At 38.8% G+C, this 22,172-nt stretch overlaps 1 protein-coding gene across 3 annotated transcripts in view; it reads right to left on the bottom strand.

Moving 5' to 3' along the window:
- Positions 1–22,172, bottom strand: part of GMDS (GDP-mannose 4,6-dehydratase) — a 623,719-nt gene that overhangs the window by 84,038 nt on the left and 517,509 nt on the right. For all 3 annotated transcript variants that reach the window (XM_042938088.1, XM_042938090.1, XM_042938089.1), the window contains one exon: positions 12,527–12,623. In XM_042938088.1, the coding sequence (XP_042794022.1) occupies positions 12,527–12,623 (97 nt within the window). The remainder of the gene's footprint in view (positions 1–12,526; positions 12,624–22,172) is intronic.

Genomic DNA, 22,172 nt, shown 5'->3' with positions numbered 1-22,172 from the left:
ACCCTTTTCATAAATCCATTAAAGAAAACCATGATTAAAACTACTCTTTTACCTACCACTGTCCTTATGGGATAAGAAATGTCCTGGTTTTATGAATGGACTCTAGCGTTTTATCTTTTCAGTTCCTTTTTGGATCAGTTGGTGGTTGCTCAGCACCATATGTGATGACTGGGTGCGAGCCTTTGCCGCTCCTGGGCACCCACCACCCGCCCACACTAGGATCGGATGTGTGGGCATTGTTTGTTCAGCGTCTACTCCCTTAGGCTGCACTGCCTCCCACTGCCCTCCCTCACCAGCTGAAAGAGGAGACAATGCATTGGTATCAACAGCCATCCCACCTTTAGGGCAAGTGGGAGGTGCTGATTCATGAAGACAGTATTTCATATCACCAATAGAAAAATAGGCTTTAGATCCATGGACTTCCCTCCCCCCAACCTTCACACTACATTTTACAGATGTGCCAAACTGTGAAAATGGCTTCTCTCTCATCTCAACCTGGCAGCACGCAAAACAAAGGCTTCAAAAAAGAACTGTTTTGATCCACATTCTCCCTCTTTTCTGATCCATGGATCCACAATTTTTAGCAAGAGAGCCATACTCAATCAGACCCACGTCTCCTCCGTTGGGAAACACAATATTAAAAAAATTATATTTTATATACTTGTTTTAGAAAGTAGGTCTGAAGCTTATTCCATTGCATCTGACTGTATTTTTTACCAAAATGGCTGCACAAAGAGGAATACAATGCAAGCCTTAATAGGAAAATCTTCTCTGTGAGTCCAATGCTTATTTCAGAATTAAAAAAAAATATTGTTCTAAATGACTATTACCTTTCTTACACAATCATATATTTAAATTTTAGTCTTCATTAAAAAAAAAAAAAAAAACAGGAAAACACTGGAGGTTTAAGTGAGGGGGAGATAACACGCCATTAGGTTTCTGGTAGACTTTGGCTCCACAGTTAAAGTACCAGTCATTGTAGCTATTTACTGATCTATACTTATCACTTTTTTATTCAAAAAGTTTTGGACATGAAGTAGCAGAGGAACACATGCAATGCACAAAGCCAAAAGAACAGCTGATTGTCTCTTATGCCGTATAATACTTTGCTCAACACATACAGTCTCAGAGTAGGGAAAAGAAAGATGGTAGCTGCCACCAGGGCATTTCTTATTAGCAGTTCAAAACTGAAAATGCCTCTGTTTGGCAGGTGTACTTTTCTTAGTTAGAAACAACCTAGCATGCCTTTTGCATATGTGATGCTATTGGTGCACTCCCTCCAAGATTTCAAAGACAACAATAAGGTTTCTCACATGAGCAGTGCACAGCAGTGTACCCACAACACACCAGATGGATGCCAAAGGGACCTACTCTAGAGTCAGTCTGTAATATCCCCATTACCAGCTCTTCCTATTTAGAGGCACCAGTACACAACTCTGGTGGGTTGGAATGGGTTAAAAGCTTATTTGAGATGGTCTGAATTGCTTAAGAAAGAAGTTGCAGGGACTGGAGTAGGGAAACAATCAGAACCTCTGGAAAAAAGAATTTCAGAAAAGATGAAGAAAGAAAGAAGGCAATATCAGCAAAAAAATAAGAAAGAAAAGGGCAAGAAATAAAGAACTCGTGAAAGGGGGATATACAGAGATGGAGGGATATAAAAGGAAGATGAATTTTGTTTAAAGGTTGGATGTACAGATGTAAGCCATGAATAAACCCAATACTCATCTTGTAGTAGAATTTCAAATAGAAAGAAAAAGAGGAAAAATATTTTTATACTTTTTTTTCTACTTAGGAATTTAGTTACAGTTTATTACAGTGTTGGAGTAATTTTGTTTATACCAGAGCTGGCTGGAAAGCAGGAGAATGATCCTTTGATGTGGCATACATGCATTCATTAATTGATCCCCTTTTATGTACCAAGTACTATCCAAGGCCATCAGATGTCATTCCTGCCCCCAAGGTCCCAGGTGGAAATGACACATCACATTACAATGGGACAAGTGCTTCATAAGAGGTTAAGTGCTAACTTTGCCTAAAGAAATAAAAGGAGGCTTCACCAATGGGCTGACATTTGTGCAGGGCCTAGAAACTAATAATTCATCAGTTTTTCAATATGCCCTTTGAGACTGGTGGGAAATATTCATTGTTATGCTACAGTGGAAAAAACAGAAGGAAGGAGAAGTTCGAAGCTTTGAGATTTATAAAAGTGAGAGGATTGGGAATAAAAAGTGTTGAGACTTATACTTTTAAATTTCTAATGCTAGCCAGTAGAACAGATTCAAATTACCACTGCACTTTCTTATAAATTTTAGAATTTTAATAAGGCAACGTAGCACTCACTCTCTAACCTTCCAAAGCTAAAACGAATTCAGAAACAGATTATTTCTTTTCACCATCTTGACTTAGAGAAACTTGACATATTCCCAAAAGTTCAACAAGTGGTTCTAGATGATCATTTAGGCACATTTTCTCTAACATTTTTCCAAAAATAATAGAAACAACTTGAATCTAAAATGTATAGTGCCTTTCTAATACCACTCCACATAGGATTAATTTCATTCTCAACAAATTCCCTGTAAGATTGGGAAACATTCCATGATAAACTTGAATATTTGGGAAAAAAAAACCCTCACATATGTAGATTGACCTTGGAATAGCTGTTAAGGACCCATGTTTATGAGATAAACAAAATTTCTTGTGAAGGTAAGGTCGTCTCTATTCTTGACTTTGCCTTTTAAGCATTAAGACAGCTGTGAACTGTTCAGGAATTAGTCTCGAACACAGAATTTAACTAACATCATAGGACATGCAAGGGGCACTCTTCTAGAATTTAAGACAGTTAGGGGTCAGATGCCACGTAACACAAGGCAGATTGGTGGTCTTGGAAAGAATAGTGGCTACACGGAGTTTAAGAATGATGCATGACTGATGTTAAGACCCATGACAGCAAGAAAAGAGAAGATGAAGTACAGGAAGACAAATACAAGAAGGTAAAAATAAAGAAGAAGAAATAAGCTAGAAATAAAGGAGGAGGAGCAGCTGAGCTGCTGCAGGGGGAGATAACATGCCATTGCTGGAGGCACAGCAACATAGAACAGAGGATGTGCTGGGCACAAATGGAGGCTGGGAAGGAGAGTTAGTGGTGATGGGCCTCATTATTGCTGTGCTGGACAGGTTCTCTCTGCACGATGGGCTCCCTGCCTTTTGTCTCTGCAGGCCCCTCTGGTTCATTTCCTGGACACCTCCTGCCCCAACCTGGAGTGTGTTCTCTCTGTCTCTCAAACCACAAGTCTTTCCAAAACTCTACTCTAAAGCTCCTATTCTTTAGGAAGCCTGTTCTTATTCCTTTGCCTACTGTTCCCTCAGACTTAGGATGGTTTGTCCTCATTCATAGTTGCTCAAGTGCATATTAGTATTTTGGTGGGTTTTTTTTTTTTTTTGAGGACGTATATTACTAAACTTTAAAATGACAATTAACTAGAGTCCCCCATTTCTTCTTTCTTCTCCAAGTGATAAATAATGTGTTTTCCAAACAACAGAAAGCACTGTGATCCAGCAGTGGGTCAAAGTGATTAATTATTCTCTGCCAACTGAATACCCCACAGCCCAAGAACCCTGAGCCTCCAGAAGGAATACAGCTCCTTCAACACCTTGATTTTAGCCCAGTGAAACTTAATTCAGACTCCTAATATCGAGAAGTATAAGATAATAAATCTGTATAGTTTTAAGCTGCTAAGTTTGGGATAATTTGTTATAGCAGCAATAGGAAACCAACACAGATTTCAGACTGTAAAAGTGACATCTAGCTGGTTGTAAGAAGCAAGTACAAAGATACGTTTCTGCAGGAAGATTTCTGAGAGGGGATGGAAGGGTGTGGTTGGCAGGTAAATGGAGCACTATGAACATACATGATGGCCTAATATATTCTCTTTGGTGGCTGCTCTCTAGACTGTTAGGGATACTTACATTCTAGGAGTAGTCATAGAACTTGCTAGATCTCAGGATCTATTATAGGTTCTGGGAATACACAGTTTAGGCAGAGTAAGAGGGGAGGGTCCCTAACTCATCTCCTTTAACTTTCACTGTGATCATCATTTCTGCCACTGGATCAAGAAGTACAGAGCTGGTAAGTAGCAAATAACCCTTTCTGCATGAAGTTATGGATGAAAAACAAAATAAAGATTTAAATAAAAGAAAATCTCAGGAGTTGATGAGCTCAAAGTATCCTTTCAGATGTCTCTTGATAACTAATGATTTCACAGCAGTGGGTGATGATGATAATTAATCATGATGACAGTAATAAAAATGGTAATATGCAGCACAAAGTACCTTATATTTATATAAGCTCTTTCATCTTTAAGAATTCTAAGATGCTTTGCAACATTCCAGTACATATCAATATGAAATGAGGTCTCTGCTTACATCTGAAATTCAGTTTTGCCTGGATTGACAGGTAGTAATCATCTGCCAGTTAATGGAAACTCTTTGATATTAGCTGGGTAAGGAGCCTTGAAGGCAGGGGATAATCATCAAGGATGGCAGACACTTTAGTCTGGCTCTGCAGCTCTTGGACACAAACGTTCGATTGGTGAATTCTGTGACTTAAAAAAAAATGTTTATTTATTTATTTTGAGAGAGAGAGAGAGAGAGAGACAGAGAGCAAGCAGGGTAGGGGCAGACAGGGAGAGAGAGAATCCAGGCAGGCTCCACATTGTCAGCACAGAGCCTGACTTGGGGCTCCATCTCATGAACTGTGAGATCATGCCCTGAGCTGAAATCAAGAGTCAAATACTTAACCGAACTGAGCCACCCAGATGCCCCAGAGTTCTGTGAATTCTTAACCCACTTTTCCAAAAATAGGTTTCTGAGGCTTATCTCCTGAAATTCAAATTGCCTGGCTTTGTGACTAGCTCCCTGTTCATGCTTTTCTCTCCTCTCACCCGCCATGCTCTCTTTGGGGTGTTCATCTCAGAGCTTTAACTCTTCCTTTTGCACAACTACCCTGTCTAGAGGCCCTGTCTGACCTCTTTTCTTTACACCAGGCTTTAACTCTTCCTTTTGCACAACTACCCTGTCTAGAGGCCCTGTCTGACCTCTTTTCTTTACACCAGGCCTCCAGCTCCAACTCCTGCTTGATATTGCCATGTGGATATCCCTAAGGCACCATGACTGTACCAGAATTCCTCAACACCTCCCACTGCAAACGGAGTCCTCTTCTTATATCTCTGATGTGAGTTCTGGCATCATTATCTCTCACCTACTTCACGGTTCAGCCTCTACTCCAGGGAACCACCTTCAGTTCCTGTCTGTCATCCACATGTCACTATCCAATCCATACCTAATCCTGTGGTCACCATCTCTGCAATGTCCTGGCATTTGTCACTGATTTTCTCGCCTCCGCTACCCTGGTTCAGTTAGCTCCTTCTTATACCTGCACTAGATTGTCCCAATAGCTTCCTAGATGCTCCTCTTCATTTGTCTGAGAGTTACCATGGGACAAGAACCTTATCTCATCCATCTTCACATTTCTCACAGAGGTTCTAGGACTTATCTCCATGGTAGAAATTCAGTAAACATTCTTTTTGAATTGAATCTTTAAGACCGCAATCATATAAGAATACTTTATTTTATATATACTGATATATTCTGGAGAAGCTGAAGGTAAATAAGAGTTATATTTTAAATGTATACAATGAGCATACTATTTTTAAAAGATTCTGGTAATAAATCCTGAAATTAGATAATATTTTAATACCTTAGAAACTTACTTATTTCTAAGTTTAGATATTCTTTAAAAATTTTTTTTTAATATTTATTTATTTTGAGAGAGAGATATAGAGTGCAAATGGGGGAGGGGCAGAAAGAGAGAGAGGGAGAAAGAGAATCCCAAGCAGGCTCAGCACTGTCAGCACAGAGCCTGATGAGGGGCTTGCACCCATGAACTGGGTGATCATGACCTGAGCCGAAATCAAGAGTCAGATGCTCAACTGACTGAGCTACACACGTGCCCTTAAGTTTAGATATTCTTATGCCAGCTTTTCATGAAGCAGTGCACTTCTGATTTATCCAAGAAACCATCAAATTTATGATAGCATTACAAAATGTACAAACTGGATTTTGCTATTAAGGACAGCACCTATACTGAACAGTGGCTGAATGGAACTAGGTATTTACCAGCAGGCCAAGCACCTAACATGTAATTATCTAGGAGGCAGATCAGAGCTATTAAGTTAGCCCATCAGCTGTGGATACCAAATTGGAAGTTTCTGACAAAAGCAGTCAAATGAATTCTCAACATTGCTAGTAGATGTGACAGTGAATGAAGAAACCAGTCTGCCATGAGCCAAGGGCATGGAGAGTGAGGCAACAGAAGGCCTAGGGTAAGATAAAGATAGATAGGGGCCAAGAGTAAATGTACATGGACTAAATTTTGGTAGACCTGGAATACTTGGAATATTTTTTTCCTCAGTGAACAAAGTGCTGGGGAAAAAATCAAACTTGGTAAGGAATAATTAACCTTATTGAGAAGATAAAGCAGAATAGGGTAGAGGAAGGAAACCACAGATAGATTTATCCATGAAATCTCCATGAATAAAGATTTTTGTATTTATTTTGGAAGATAAATATAGCTTGATACAACAGGAAAAAACACTGTCAATTTGTTTAAAAAACAAACAAACAGCAAATGGGGATTTCTAAAATTCCAAAATACAGATCTCGCTGGCTGGATGAAAATGAAGAGGGAACAGGTGATCACACCCATGATGGATGGGCCTCCCGTAAGTAATTCTATACTTTGAGTGAGCTTCATCAGGGCTAGCTGAGGTAGAAGCTGAACTCAAGTACTAATAGTTCTTCCTAAGAAAAGTAGCTGCAGAAGCTAAAACAAATTTCTAAGATTTTGGAATTTCTTTTGTAGATGTCAAGAGGTCAACACTGTAATTATAAATGGGGGTAGTCATTAGCTGGACAGCTTTTTTTTGGGGGGAGGGAAAAGTACAGATTTTATAGGAATTCCTAATTGGTGCAGAGAAAAAACCCCCATCTATAGAAGGACATCAGAGAGTTTTTAGGACAAATGCAAAAAATATTTTTAAATAAGATAAAGTATATACTTATGTATATTCATATAGATTTTATGAATCATTAATTACATTGTTCTGATCAGGATCTAATCATGAAAACTTTCGAGGAAAAGTAGGATGTTGGGGGCATTATAGTAAGTACCCAATTACTATTTCATTAGATATGAAATGCTCTCGAGGGGGGTAGCAACCAAGGAAAGAACACAGGCTTTAAGAGGAATGTTATATGCCCCTAGGGGTTCTGTATGGGATCCTATGAAGTATGGAAAACATACAGTAGAATATTTGAGAATCAACTGAAGAGACTGAAACTTAAAGCTCCTTTGGTTAAATCCAAGGAAGGAAAAGGGCAGGAAAGGTCAATGTGATTAAGGAAGGATATAAAGATTAGTATGAGGAGCCTAAGAGGGAGGCTTAAAATATATAAACAGTGATTTAGAGATATAAACTATTTATAAAATACAAGTATAAGAAGTTCAGAGGAAGCATTATGATGGCACATTAGTGCTAGCATCCCACTCCATTGTGATAGTTGTAAAAGAGGAGAATGCTAGGATATGAAAAATTGGAAGGGGTCTTACAGAACAGCCTCTCCTTTCACAGGTCCAAGAATGCAGGAAGAAAGGGACTCGCCCTTAATTTGCTCTCTCTGCAACTCCTTATCCTAGCTCCCACCAGTCAAAACAAGGAACAAAGAAAAGCAGCAGTGGAGGGGTAGGATTAGAGCTTTGGAGGTCAGAGGATCAGGACAGGGAAAGATCAACTGGCTCTAACAGAGCTGAGAAGATGAAGGGTTGGAGTTGGGAGGATCTAATTTCCTGCTTTGGGAGGGGAAGTGTGAGAAGGTGGTGAGAACAGAGATGGGAGAGAAAGGGGACAGTTTCAAGACCCCCAGTACCCAGAGATGGAGCTGAAGGAAGGACATATACACATCTTCTGATGATAGATCAGATTCCTGAGGTCTGGAAAGTGTTACCCAGCATTATTCTAAACAGGGCTCTGAGATACAGCAAGCAATTATGGGCCATTTAACTTAACATCATTTACAGAAAAATATTAGGAAAAGTTTGCAGAGGGGACAACTCGACAAGCATATGGTAATTTGATTAGAAACAGGCCACATGTTTTTACTGAAGGAAGGTGTTGTTTTAACTAGCTTGTTGGACTTCTTTGAAGTTACTGCCTTCTCAATTCTGGATTTTAACTCCTGATTTTTCTAATATCTATAAATAATGGGAATAAACAGAAAGTATCTAAGTAAACAGAACAAAAACCAATTACAATTGAGGACACTAGAAATACAATGGCAAGAAAAATGAATGTTGAGATGAATATAATAGCAAGAAAAAAATTTAATTTACAACTTCTAGTAGCATTTAAGTCAAGATATTTTTCATGAAAGGTATGTGATTTGAATTTTGGTTTGTGAATATATGCCCTATGTCATTTCCTAAAATACTCTGCAGAAAAAAAAGTGATTTTTGTTAGTTTAACTGAGAAAACAAAAACCAAAAACCAAAAAACAAAACAAAAACAAACTCTCAGCCTTTTTTTTCCTTCAATGGATTGACTTTTCGGTGTGGTTAAAAATTTGGTGTGGTTAAAACATTCAGATGAATTTCTCATTAATACAACCTTTGAAAATTTTCCAAGTGAAAAATTCTCAAACAAAATGAAGACATCTTATTTTATTTTAAATTAAGTAGTAAATCAATATTATTATTTCCATACCACCAAATAGCTACTAAAGCTTCAGAAGGAGAATTAGAAAAGATAAAAATCAAGAATAAAATATCAACGTACTTATTAATGTTGGCTTGAAGACTTTATTACACCTTCTTATCTACTTTTTACTGGTTGATCTGTACAATTTATCATGTGTCATTGTACTTTTCAAAAGGTACTAGATTTAAGTAACTGATCTATACCTCTCTCTGTATGTACAATTTCCACAAGGGTGGGGAATGTGTCTGTTTTGCTCATAGGCCTAACATAGTGTTTGGTAAATATTTGGTAAATGGATGAATAAATAAATAACAATAATGGCACATCAATATTGGGTATTTTACTGTGTGCCAGATACTATTTTTATAAGCATTTTGTATAATTGACTGTTAATTCTTCAATACTTCTATAGACTTCTAGTTCTCCTATTGATCTCATTTTTAAAGTCAAGGAAACAGAGGCATTGAGAAGTTGAGTAACTTGCCTAGTCACACAGCTAGTCATTGGCAGTTTTTGAACTCAGGCGGTCTGGCCCTAAGGCCCACACTCAGGCATGACGCTACTTCTTCTCTCTGAATGAAGCACATTGCATGAGTCTGTGTATAAATGGGTACACATACGGGAAATTATGTACAAGAGAGGAGATTTAAGAGGCACAGAACTCAAGTGTTAACATTGCCATCACCAGATACTGGAAATCAGGGGCTATGGAGGATTTAAAGTCTGATGTCCAGGATCAAGATCTTCACAGAAGCAAAACTAAACATTTAAAGGAAACATAGAGATTGATAGGTAAAGAACAAAAAGAATGTGACTCCATTCTGCTCTAATTGGCTGCCAGAGTCCTTAGCTCAGAACAAAAACTTTCAAGACTTTCCATGTTGGTAACAGAAGCAAGATTTAAGGTTTTGTGGTGGCTAAATCAATGAGGACAAAAATTACTGGTGCATGTGGAAGTATGTTCTATATGGCATCATCGGTGGTCTTTTTTGGGGTCGTGCTGTCCTGTGCTGAGTAAAGAACCTTTCTTAAAACTAGCCTGAATCTTATTCAAAAAACAACACAAAGTTCTATTTCCGTTCAGTTGCATTAGGGTATTGATGTTCTGAGACCTGATATGTCCTTATCATTTTTTTTTTTCAAATTTTCTTGATGGTATTTATTTATTTATTTTTTCCTAGCAGTCATTCTGGAACCATTTGACTCTAAGAAGATTTAGTTTATATTTTTGGCTTCAGAGTGCCCTATATGCTGAGAATCTTGGAGGATGCATGATTAAAGCTAATCAGGAGATCAGAGTTTTAAAGAATTCAAGGAAGAAAGAAAAAAAAGTCTCTGGCTCTTGCAAGATGTATTTAAGACACTTAAATGGGAAGGATCCAGTTTAGACATGGGAGAATTCCCCGTCCACCCTATACTGAGTGCTGACAAACCTCAGAGAAGCTGGGTGCTTTTCAGGACTCACTCTGAATGACTCTAGATGTGTTGGTTTTAGGGCCCTGCACCTAAGTGAAAGCTCATTTACAAGTCAGTCTCCAGTTCTGGTCACCTTTTAACTAGAATACTATCACCCCTGAGGCAATTCTATATAAGTCTGTCAAGCTGGTCCAAGTTTTGGGAAAACTTGTTGTTCTGAGGAATGAGGTTAAAAGTTTAGTCTCACTATACAAGAAAAGCTTGTCCCACAGAATATTAAGTTGAAGTGGAGTGAACAAAACGAATGTAGCCTAAAGGCTTAGAAAGATGAAATGTAGTTAAAAATCCCAAATCAAGCAGGGAATCCCAAATCAAAAGAAAATCTAGGGTGAGAGTTCCATCAGTGAAAAAAGCAAGCAAGCATTTGAAATAAGATGCTTCTCTTATGTTCAAACAACACTAGTGTAAACAGAATTGCAGAACAGGTATGATGACGACATTTGAATGGACAAAAGAAATGAGGAGGGATGCAGCACTGTCAGGGCAGGAAAGAGGGGTCGATACGGACTCTAAGAACCATCTTGTTAGTCCAAGGGTCCTTTTCCTGTTCAGCAAATTCTTTTGTTCTGTGTCCTTATCAATCCCCCACCTTGCCTAAGTAAGAATGACAGACAAGCCATTCTTAATGACTTCCTAGCTTTTGAAACTATTTTGGTGTCAGAGAAAGAACCACGTTTCAGTTGTTACAAGGATGGAGGTTTCTGTGGGCTCAGTAAATTTTCTACTCTGAGATGACAATTTTTGTTCGTGAGGAGAGAAATAAATTTGTCCATTTATGTGATCTGTGCAATAGTCTGGAAAAATGACACCCTTGTGGCACCTCTTTAGGACAGGGAAACAAATGCCAGTGTGGCTAGGGGGCTCCATAGACAGGCATTCCTTGCGGTGTCAGCAGGAGTGTGCTGGTATCTTCCTCCCCCAGAGATGGAGCACATCCTCTCCTTGGCACACCCACTTGCCATTAGCACAGGGAACCATTGTTCACTGTGTGTTAGAGACCCAGCCACGCCCTGTGCCAGGACAATGCACTGACTCTACAGCTCTAGTCTCTAAGCACTGATTTCCTTTCCTTTTTACTTCCTCCTGTGTGTCAGAGTACATGAAATGAAGTTTGTTCTTTTGTTTAAAAAAAGAGATTTTAGAGGGTGATTACTGATGACATACTCACTGTCAGTTTCTCTTCTCTGGGGTTTTCCTAATCTCTGAAATGCTGTACAACATATAAGGTTCAAAGCACAGATAAAACAGGTTCTATTTTCACAGCTAATGTACATTTCATTAGGAAACCTCTGAACAATTCTCTCTGAAGATGCTGTTTTTGATTATTTTTAGATCTATTTAACATGCTGGATTTTGTCACCATAGTATGAAGGTAGACCACTTTAAAGTGACAGCACCAAGCTAAAAATCTTTATAAATTGAGGAAAGAAGGATAATAGGCACTAACAATCTATAGGTCATTTCTTAATACAGAAAATTTTGTATTCATCCACCCATCAGTCAATATTTATTAAGCACCTACTTATTAAAGCCTAAGATATTTTTTAAAAAGACCTTATCCTCAAAGAATTCGTAATTCGGTAAAAAGAGAAGGTCATGCAAACAAATGAGTATAATAAATTATAATAGGTGTTACAGCATGATTATGCATAGCATATAATGTAGATACAAATGAAGGAGGAAAGATTTTAGTGGTAGTAAGTAGTATATTGACCAGAAAAGGATTCACAGGCAGGGCAGTACATGAGCTAAATCTTAAAAAAATGTACAGGGGGATTGTTTATGGGTTAGGTTTGTGTGGGTGCATGTGAGCGCATGTGAGTGAGTGTGGGTACATGTGTGAGTGCATGTGCATATGGGAAGGTATGCAGCCCTCCAGGTCTTGAGATCTTGCAGGTTATGGAGGGCCTTGTAAGTCAGACATCCCATATCAGGGATCAGCTATCAAAGCTAATAATGTGAAGAGACTTGCCTTGGATAGAAGTCTCTGTTTCTTAAATCAACTACTTCCTTGGCTGTATTTTACCCTTGTTTTCCTTGATAAAGCAATGGATTTCGTGCTGAGAATAACAACTCAAATTCAATTCACTGTAGTCTGTTTTGGGACCTGACCATTGAAGGATGTCAGAGAACCCAATGGAAAGCTTTGAAGGCTGACTGTGGACATTCACTAAGAACATCTTCCCAGACAACCAGCCAGCCAAATGTGGCCACGCACTGGGTGGCCAAGGAGCCCTTACCACTTCAGTTGGTCGGTAGTATTTGAGATCCACAGTCACATGAATTTTTCCGGTCTCTTTACATCTGCCCACTTCATTTTCATTCTTTCCTTCCCACCTGTAAAGGAGATAAACACTTAATCAGCCTCTAATTGCTTGGGAGCATTTGCCATGTTATAGTCCCTCAGGATGGCTCAGCCTTCTCCCTGCAGGAGTATATAAGCTCATTAACTACAGGAACACAGCTGATGTGTCACCATGTTATCAGGGCAACAGTGACTTTCAAAGCCTTTCCAGATCTGTTTCTAAAGGGTAGGTTTTTTTTTTTCCTTCTTTGTAAGAAAATCGTGATGGGTTCAGAAGTGCAACTTCAGAAATGAACAGATTAGCCAGAATAAGGAATTGGGCACAGGGATTTCAAAGATTTTGTACTTCTTTAGACTATTCTTGATAACATCAATTATTATGAATTAATGTCTTCTGTCTTCCTTTTATTTATTTTTTAAAATTTGTAGTGATGTTTTAGGGATATTTATTGTAAACTTCAATGCACTCCAGTTTGGAATAAGTTTCATACCCTAAATTAACCATTCATCTCATCTCTGTGTTATAGCAAGTTCCCTTGCTCTATTCAGTCAGCAGTAGGCCTCATTAACAAATCTCAGACTATTAAACCTCCAAAAAAATACACAACTGGTTTACTGCTTGCTAAGAGAGGGCATATTAGCATCAGCTACGGTGTGCTTTGGACTTGGGTTTTTCTTCCTTAAACATCCATAGTTGGAAACAGTCCCCCCTCAAGTCTATACCGCACATTGTGCAGGATATGCTCACAAGTTTCAAGACCAACTTCTTTCTGGAATTCCATTTTATGTTCTCATTTTTAAAGAAATGAAGACACTGGCTTCATGTTAGCCTCTGGAGACAATACTATACAATTAAAATTATTTTTACAAATGAAACTTTTCAGCAAAGAAAGAAAAGAAATTACAAAGTAATGTCTGACTTCCATGCTTATCACCAGACCTAGTTTGCTTTATCAGTTGGAGAGGAATCCTATGCCAACAGGACAATTCTGTGTGCTCCCTGGATCAGAGGCACAGTGGAGATCAAAGGAAAGAGTAGAACATTAAATTAGTTGCTTGACTATGTCATTCACACGTGTCATTGAAGACAAATAGTAAATATTGATTGTGGCTGTATTTTGGACATAGCTGGGTAGTAGAGACATAAATTGCCCTTATAAGCTTAATTTCTGGACAATCACTGGAATGTTCTATTCTCAACTTACTTTTTTATAGCAGAGAGATAACATGTCATTGTTGGGAAAACTCAGTTTCTAAGCACATTGAATTTGCCAGTGGACTCAAGGCAAATATGAAAAACATCCCATAACACGTAGGGATTCATAGTATATGTTGAATAATAAAACTGAACAACTGGCATTATATTAATTAGTTGCCTCAAAAAGAGGTGTTTGGTAACTTACTTTTTTGGTTTAATTTCTTACTATTGATTAGACTAATTTGGCAGGGTCAGAGCTAAGTTTTTGGAAAATTCACCTGGATATGGTATGCGGATGCTTTAGAGCATGCAGACTGAAAACAGTGTAAAATGAGAAAACCCAAAGTGGTGATAAACCTTATCTGTCCCTAAATAGAAAAGACCAGATGTTGGCAAATATCTGCAGTAAGGGAGAATAGCTGATAAATCATTACTTTAAAAATTACCTAGCTAATTTTAAAGTTAATTGTTGAAGTGGAGCCTTTTCTTTGGTAAGGCTTTCAGTGGGTGAAAGGATATTTGTATCTCATAAGCATGTTTTTATTCTTGTTCATGTTTAATACTAACAAAGAGAAACCAGTCCAGCATCTGTCTTCCTGATGGTATCTCCCAGTAAGCCGAAAGGGTTAAAAAATCACTGCTCACAGTTTTACTCTTTTCTCCTATGGTAGCTGGGTATGTAATCTATAATGGGTCAGGTTGACTTATGTGCACACATACATATCCGTAATTCTGTCCTTCTTACTAATAAATCTTCTCAGATGTCACCAACTTGAAAATTGGTGATTCAATTGTACTTTTAGTTGATTTCTTTGAAACCACACATGAACACACATATATTTAAGTTGATAAAGGCCTGGAAAAGACCTGGAGAGCTTGACTGGGGAGGGAACATGTTGGACAGGAAAGGAATGAGGAAAAGCCAGCTGTGTCTTTAGAGCAGGGGCTGACAAACTGTTTCTGTAAAGAACCAGAAAGCAAATATTTTAGGCTTTACAGATCACATATAGTCTCTGTTACATAGTCTTCCTTTCCCCCTCCCCATTCTGTTCTCTTCCTCCTCCTCTTCATCATCATCATCATCATTTTTTTTTAAATTACCCTTTAAAACTATAAAAACATCCTTACAGTTCAGTAGAAAACAGGTGGGGTTTGGCCTGTAGGCCATAGGTTCCTTACTCCTGCTTTAGGGGATGAGTTAATGCTATATCCTCATTCTTAACTTAAAACATTTAATTCCTTTTCATACCAAAAAGTTGCATTGCTGGACCAGCTTAAATTTTGCGGTTTACTGCTTCTTTTTGGCTGCTCTGCAGCCATATGCTAACATGTGGGATTTATGACAGTAGTTGAAATGGGAAAAGACTGACTGACGGAAGGAAACTGCAGGTTAGATTTGAGTTTGATTCTACTTGGGCACCTGTGTGTATCAGCTCTGGGCCCACTTCTTGGCCTCTGTCTGAATACTGTCCACAGGGCTGCCATCTTGCAAATGCTGTCTACAGTCCAAATCGTCTCTGTGGTCACTGCATTGCCCCCACTACTAATAGAGATGCATCGAATAATCGAGTATAACCAGGAAAGGGCTCAAAGCAGAACTGAGTTGGCAAAACCGCTTTGTAATTTGCACTAGGTCTGCATGAAGGCAGTAAGCAAAAGTTTCGGCCAAGGGCCAAAAAACATTCAGTTACAATACACAAAACACTTGTATTAACAAGTAAAAGGTAACAGCTAACTTGTCCTAACAAGCAATGTTATGACTCAAAGCAGAGCTGGGATGTTAATGAAATGAAGGTAGCTTGACAGGGAATAGAGGATTCAGCTAATTAAAAGGAATTGCTACCCACTAATTTAGATCAACAGCTCACTGAGAAGAGCCTCTGTATAATTCAATTTTTAAAATATATTGTTGGCTCCTAATAAGCATTAAATGGCAATAGAAAACATTCAAGAACAACAGAATCAAGCACAATAAGGAAAGATGAGGTGTTATTAAAATCTACTCAACTAGGAATTCCTTTAAGGAACAACAAAAGCAAAGTCAACTGTATTAAGTCAAGCTTAGGAGACTATGTTAAAGTAAGGGAGGGCACGATGCACCCCTTATAAAAACCTGAATATCACAAAAATTATCAAGGATTATTTAAAAAAAATACTATTTTATTAAGGATGTATATAAGGAAACAGGAGGTTGCCAAAAGCTACAATTTAGAAAATGACACAAAGTAGTCCTGGGAGAATTATTAGGTTCTGAATGAAGGTGGTGGTTTGTACAGTTTTGCTCTTGTCTGATGCCCCTTTCAAAAAGGAACATACTCAGAAAGGCTAAAAGAGCAAGAAAGAGAACAGAAACCAAATTCTGGAAGCTGGAAGGCCAGATGGATGAGTGTTAAAGGACTTAGCAGAAGCCCTAGAAAACAGACTCCTAAGCCAGCAGTGGGGAAGCTGAAAATGAACCCAATTTACACTTGCAGGAGCCCTCAGATGTCAGGAAGTGAGGGCGGATTACAACTTTCCTTGAGAAGCAGTGTGATGCCCAGTCCCCTCCCAGATCCCACATTGCTTGGCAACTACCTCACCCTCCCTGGAGAACAAGGTCCCAGATCTGAAGGTCACTGGGCTTGGGAAGGGGTAGGGCCACGATGCTGAAAACAAGGAAAAATCTAGTGAGGTATGTGCACAGAATGCTGAGACTCCCCAGCCAGCCCCAAGGTGCTGGCAGTCAGGCATGTCTCCTTTCAGGCAGGAGACAAGGAATCTTCTCTGAGTATCAGGGATTCTCCAAACTAAATGGTCCTGTTAGGTCCCCCTGTAAGTGACATAGTCAACAAGCTCTAACTATGTTCTCAAAAACTCCCAATTAGCTTTTTAGCCCCCACTTTTAAACATGAGCAGAAAAACAAGGACTACCAGACAGACATGTGGGGAAAACCACATATAGGAAAGAGAAATCATAACAAACAAATTGAAAACCAGCAACCTGGAGAAAATAGGACAAATAGAAAAGGTAATCAAAAAAAAAAAACAAAAACACACATTCTACCAGTAATATCTTCAGAGATATGAAAAGATACCAAAGAAACAAAAATAAGACAGTATATAATAAAGGACAATTTGGAAAAAAAATCTTAGAAATTGAAAAAAAATTGAAAAAATTAAAAGTTCAAGAGGAGATTTTGGAGATAAACTGAGGAAATCTCCCAGAAAGGAGAGCAAAAAGATGGAGATATGAAAAACCAGAAGAAAGATAAGAAAATCAGAATATGGCCTCAAGAGGTCAGTATAATAGAATTTCCAGAAAAAGTACAGAAAAAAAGGAAGCAGAAAAGAGCAGATAATTAAGTTAAATCAAGACAATTGGTCAGAGAAGAACATGCATTTCCAGACTGAAAGGGCCCAACAGAGTGCTCTGAATAATGGATGGAACCCATATCACACGATATTTCAGAACATTAGGACAAAGAAAAAGACTGACAGACTTCCAGAGAGAATACACAGGGATTAGGAGGCAAAATGGCTCAGTCTCCCATAGTAACACTGCAAATTAAAAGGCAATGGAGCAATACCTTCAAAATTCTGAGGGCAAAGTATTTCCAAGCAAGCAATCTACATCAGCTACCTTCTTAATGCTGAGGGCAGAATAAAGGTATTTTCAGATGTACTGGGTCAAAAATATTTGCTTTCCATGCACTATTCTTAGAAATAAGATTTTGCTTCATCAAACCAAGGAGTTTTTATTTATTTTTAAAAATTTATTTATTTATTTATTTAAATTTTATTTAAACCCAAACTAGTTAACATATAGTGTAATGGTTTCAGGAGTAGAACTTAGTGATTTATCACTTACATATAACACCCAGTGCTCACCCCAACAAGTGCCCTCCTTCATACCCATCACCCATTTCCCATTTCCCTACCCAACACTCCTCCAGCAACCCTCAGTTTGTTCTCTGTATTTAAGAATTTCTTAATGGTTTGTCTCCCTCTCTGTTTTTATCTCATTTTTCTTCCCTTCCCTTATGTTCATCTGTTTTGTTTCTTAAATTCCATATGAATTAAATCTTATGACATTTATCTTTCTCTGACTTATTTTGCTTAGCATAATACACTCTAGTTCCATCTATGTTGTTGCAAATGGCAAGGTTTCATTCTTTTTGATTGCTGAGTAATGTTCCACTGTGTGTGTGTGTGTGTGTGTATATATATATATACACACACACACACACACCACATCTTTGTTATCCATTTATCAGTTGATGGACATTTGGGCTCTTTCCATAATTTGACTGTTGTTGGTAGTGCTGCTATAAACATTGGGGTGCATGTGCCCCTTTGAATCAGCATTTTTGTATCCTTTGGATACAATTGCTGGGTTGTAGGCTAGGTTTCCTCAATTTTTTGAGGAACCTCTACACTGTTTTCCAGAGTGGCTGGACCAGGTTGCATTCCCACCAGCAGTGCAAAAGTGTTCCCCTTGCTCCACATCCTTGCCAACACTGTTGTTTCTTGAGTTTTTAATTTTAGCCATTCTGACAGGTGGTATCTCACTGTGGTTTTGATTTGTATTTCCCTGATGATGAGTGATGTTGAGCATCTTTTCATGTATCTGTTAGCCATGTGGATGTCTTCTTTTAAAAAGTGTCTTTTCATGTCTTTTGTCCATTTCTTCACTGGATTATTTGTTTTTTGGGTGTTGAGTTTGATAAGTTCTTTACAGATTTTGTATACTAACCCTTTATAACTGATATGTCATTTGCAAATATCTTCTCCCATTCTATCAGTTGCCTTTTAGTTTTGTTGATTGTTTCCTTCACTGTAAAGAAGCTTTTTATCTTGATGAGGAAGGAGGTTTTAAAAAGATGCCAGGAAATGGAGGACCCAATTTAAGAGAGTGGCTAAGAGAACCCTTCAGATGAGCATGAAGGCAGATCACACAATGCCAACCCTCCACCAGTCTAGATGGAATCAGGTCAGAAGGTTCTATAGGCCCTGCTACAGGAAGACATGACTGATAGAATAACCCACAGACCTGAACACATTCAAAGGTGATTTAGATAGCTGGGGCAAAGTCTGGGGTAGTTAGTGATAAATATATAGAAAACAAAGCAAATGAAGACAAATGAAAATTATTAGCTCTGTGTTAAACAAATGACAACTGTGCAGAAAAAAAGTAATTGTTGTTTACTGGAATGAAAACCATTCATCAGTCATGATAATTTAACACCGAATATTAAGCTATCCTCAAATTAAAATACAGCAATAGAATATTCAGAGAATGGAGAGATCGGGAGGAACAGAAAATAAAACCCTCATTTTGAATAAGAGGACGCCAATAGATAATGCCTAGAAGGAGATAAAAATCAAGAATCAGCAATAAAAACATGTTACTTAGAAACATGGAGGTAAATGCCAAAGTAATCAGCTAAAAGAGTATAATAGAGTGCAAAAGGATTTCCAGAAAGAGAACAGAAAAACATAGAGAAGAGTAAATCTCTTGAGGTAAATCAAGACAATTTAACAGAGCAGAGTAACATACTTTTCCAGACGTAAAGTGCCAAAAGAATGGCCCACACAGTGGGTAGGAATAGCTGTGAAAATGGGGAAGAAGGGGTGGAGGGTGGGAGATTGCTGGAGTTGGTGACAATTCCTGTTGAATGATTAGAATTTAAATTATGTGCTGGTGTTAACTGGGAAAAAAAATCCGAACAATGAAGGAAAAATCATTACAAACATGAGTTCGCAGAGGACTCTGACCAAGGCTGTTGCCAGCAACTCCCTCTACATGGCCTACAGAACTCTATCCCCAGGGCTCCTGCCCTGCCTGCCTCCCCTAAAGACGCAACGCTTCTTCCATATCTCCCTCTCTCACCCTGCCTTCTGGACATCTGGAGGAACTGATGTTGTAGAGCCATTGACACCCCAGCTCCAATCTGATCCATGGAGGAAAACACTACAAGGCAGATAGATCAAGTCTGCAAAAACTGAGGAAGAGCCACCTGGGAAGAAGCAGGCACACTGTAGAGGGTTGGATCTCAGAAAGTGAGGGACCAGTGTGTTTGGCAAGGGAGGGAGAGTGCATCAACAATGCCAGATGCTGCATCGATGTCAAAAATTGAAGAATTGAAACTGGTCCATAGGATTTAGTAGCATGCAGGTCCCTGGGGATGGCAGAAAGAACTGCTTTGATGGGGTGATGGGGCAGAAGGTGGACTGAGGTGTGGCAGAGGGACAGGAGGTAAGGACAGGGAGATGGTGAGGAGGCAATTCATTGGTACGTTTTGACAGAGCAGGGAAAAGAGAGGAAGGGCAGTGTCTGAAGGGAATGAGTGTTTGCAGAGGTCCATTTTTTAAAGATGTAAGGATCTGAAAATGTCAAGATACTGATGGGAAGGAGCAATGTAGGACAGCTGAAGGCAGAGAAGGGAGAGATAACTGATAGTTTCTTGAGGAGACTGGAAGGCTGAAGCCCAAGGCCAGGAGAGACTGTTACCAGAAAGGAGTAAAGGGCAACCAGTCAGTGGAACAGGAGAGGAGGACAGAGTGTAATTTTTATGTTCAGGGGACCATGGTTTTAATCACAAAGTCTACTCTAATTTATGTATATATGAGAACTTAGCTGTGCACAGAAAGACAATATTGCTATTGAAATGGGGACTCCTGTCTCCATTCATGCTCAATTTTACCCCATTTTATTTATGTTAATAAGGATAACTGTTATTAAATAATGGGGTTCCAGCTATTGCATGCAGTTAATGAATAATCAACTACAACAAAAAGTGTAAAATTTAAATCCATTAAACAGCTGTTCATGTCACTTGTTAGAGTAAGAACTACCTTTACTTTGTGCTTTCCATATCATGGGCCTCTTGTGAATGCCAACTAATGAATCCCCACATCAAGAATCAGGCAGGTAGTACAATCTGCAGTTTACATGTGGAGGGAGAGGAGTTTAGGAGGTTGAACAATTTTGGGAAGGTCATTGGATGACACCTCTATCTCACACAGTTGGAAAAAGCAGGATAGGTGTGGTGCCCTCTTAAAAGGTCACTGTCATTTTCATGGGAGGCCCCTCCCAAACGTTACTATCAATAAGAGTTATTGATTGGTAAATGTTTCCTTGCTTTCTTCTTTTTATCAGTATTGCTGAGAGACTTAAATTGTACTTTCAAAGTGTCTTTTACTTATGCTTTATCTTTAGGAAATCTTTAGGAAATTTAGAATGATTAACTCAATGAAAAAAGCTTTGTGTGGTCATGTCTAACGAGGGTAGATCAAGAGATCGAATAGGAAAAAGACCAGAAATTGTTCTTCTCAGCTGTAAAATGGCGGTGAAGGGAAGTTCAAATGCACAGCTAGTTTTTAAACAAGACTTGGTGTTTCTATGCTATCTTTGCATGGATTGCTAACCATGCTCTATCCACCTGCTTTATTTTAATTTATTTTAACTCACCTGGGGCATCCTATACACTTCCAAAGATTGTAGGTGGAGTTTCTTCTGTTTTACAGGACTAAGCAAAATGAATGGAGGTCTTACTAAGGGGTGGTAGTGGGAAGGTACAATTTAAGGACTAGTGCTTGAGCTCTGTATGAGTCTCAGCCACAGCTCAAGGCCTCTGTCCTCTGTACCTCCTCTATTTGCCCAATCTTATCTATCCATCTCTCCTCCTCCCACCTCCCACAAATCTTCACTGAATACCTATTAAGTGCCTATTAAAAGTATTTACTAAAGTAAGCCAGGTGCTGAAGACACAGGTATGAGAAAACTAGATGGTCTTTGTCCTTAGGGGGCTTAAAGTCTAGTGGCCCCTACAATGTAGTGTATGAATGATGGTAGAAGGTACACAGAGTGATACCAGAGGACTGGGAGGGCACCTAGCAAGACTTGGTTGAGCGTAGGATGTTGGGCTACGGAGGATGTCTAAGCTAAGACCTAGAGAATGAGTGGGAAGTGCAGAGAAGCAGAGGGAATAGTAGGTGTGAGTATCTCTCAATATGCCCCAATGTGGTCTGGCTGGTCCAACCCAGTTTATCAGCTTGCCTATCGCCCACATACAGTTTACTAACTCTTGCCTCCATGCCTTTTCTCATGCCATTCCACCCACTTGGAATGCTTTCCTTCTTCTTAACTACCATCCATATCTCCCTCTTTGGCTAAGAGCCCGTTTAGATGTACCTTTCTGCAGACATTGCTCCAATGGTGATATCATGGTGATATCACTTCAGTACTGATAGAATGAATTTGCACAATACCAACATCTATTTGTGTATATTTGTAAATAATGTATTGTCAGCCAATTAGAGTCTACACTACTCAAAGGAAAGGAAATGTCTTCTGATTCTCTTAGATGAGTTTTGCTTGGAGAGAAAAAGTGAGGGGAAAAAT

Source organism: Panthera leo, chromosome B2 (genome assembly GCF_018350215.1).
Source record: "Panthera leo isolate Ple1 chromosome B2, P.leo_Ple1_pat1.1, whole genome shotgun sequence".
NCBI classification, from domain to species: domain Eukaryota; kingdom Metazoa; phylum Chordata; class Mammalia; order Carnivora; family Felidae; genus Panthera; species Panthera leo.
The sequence above is the reverse complement of the archived record's forward strand: the minus strand, read 5'-3'. Positions and strand labels throughout refer to the sequence as shown.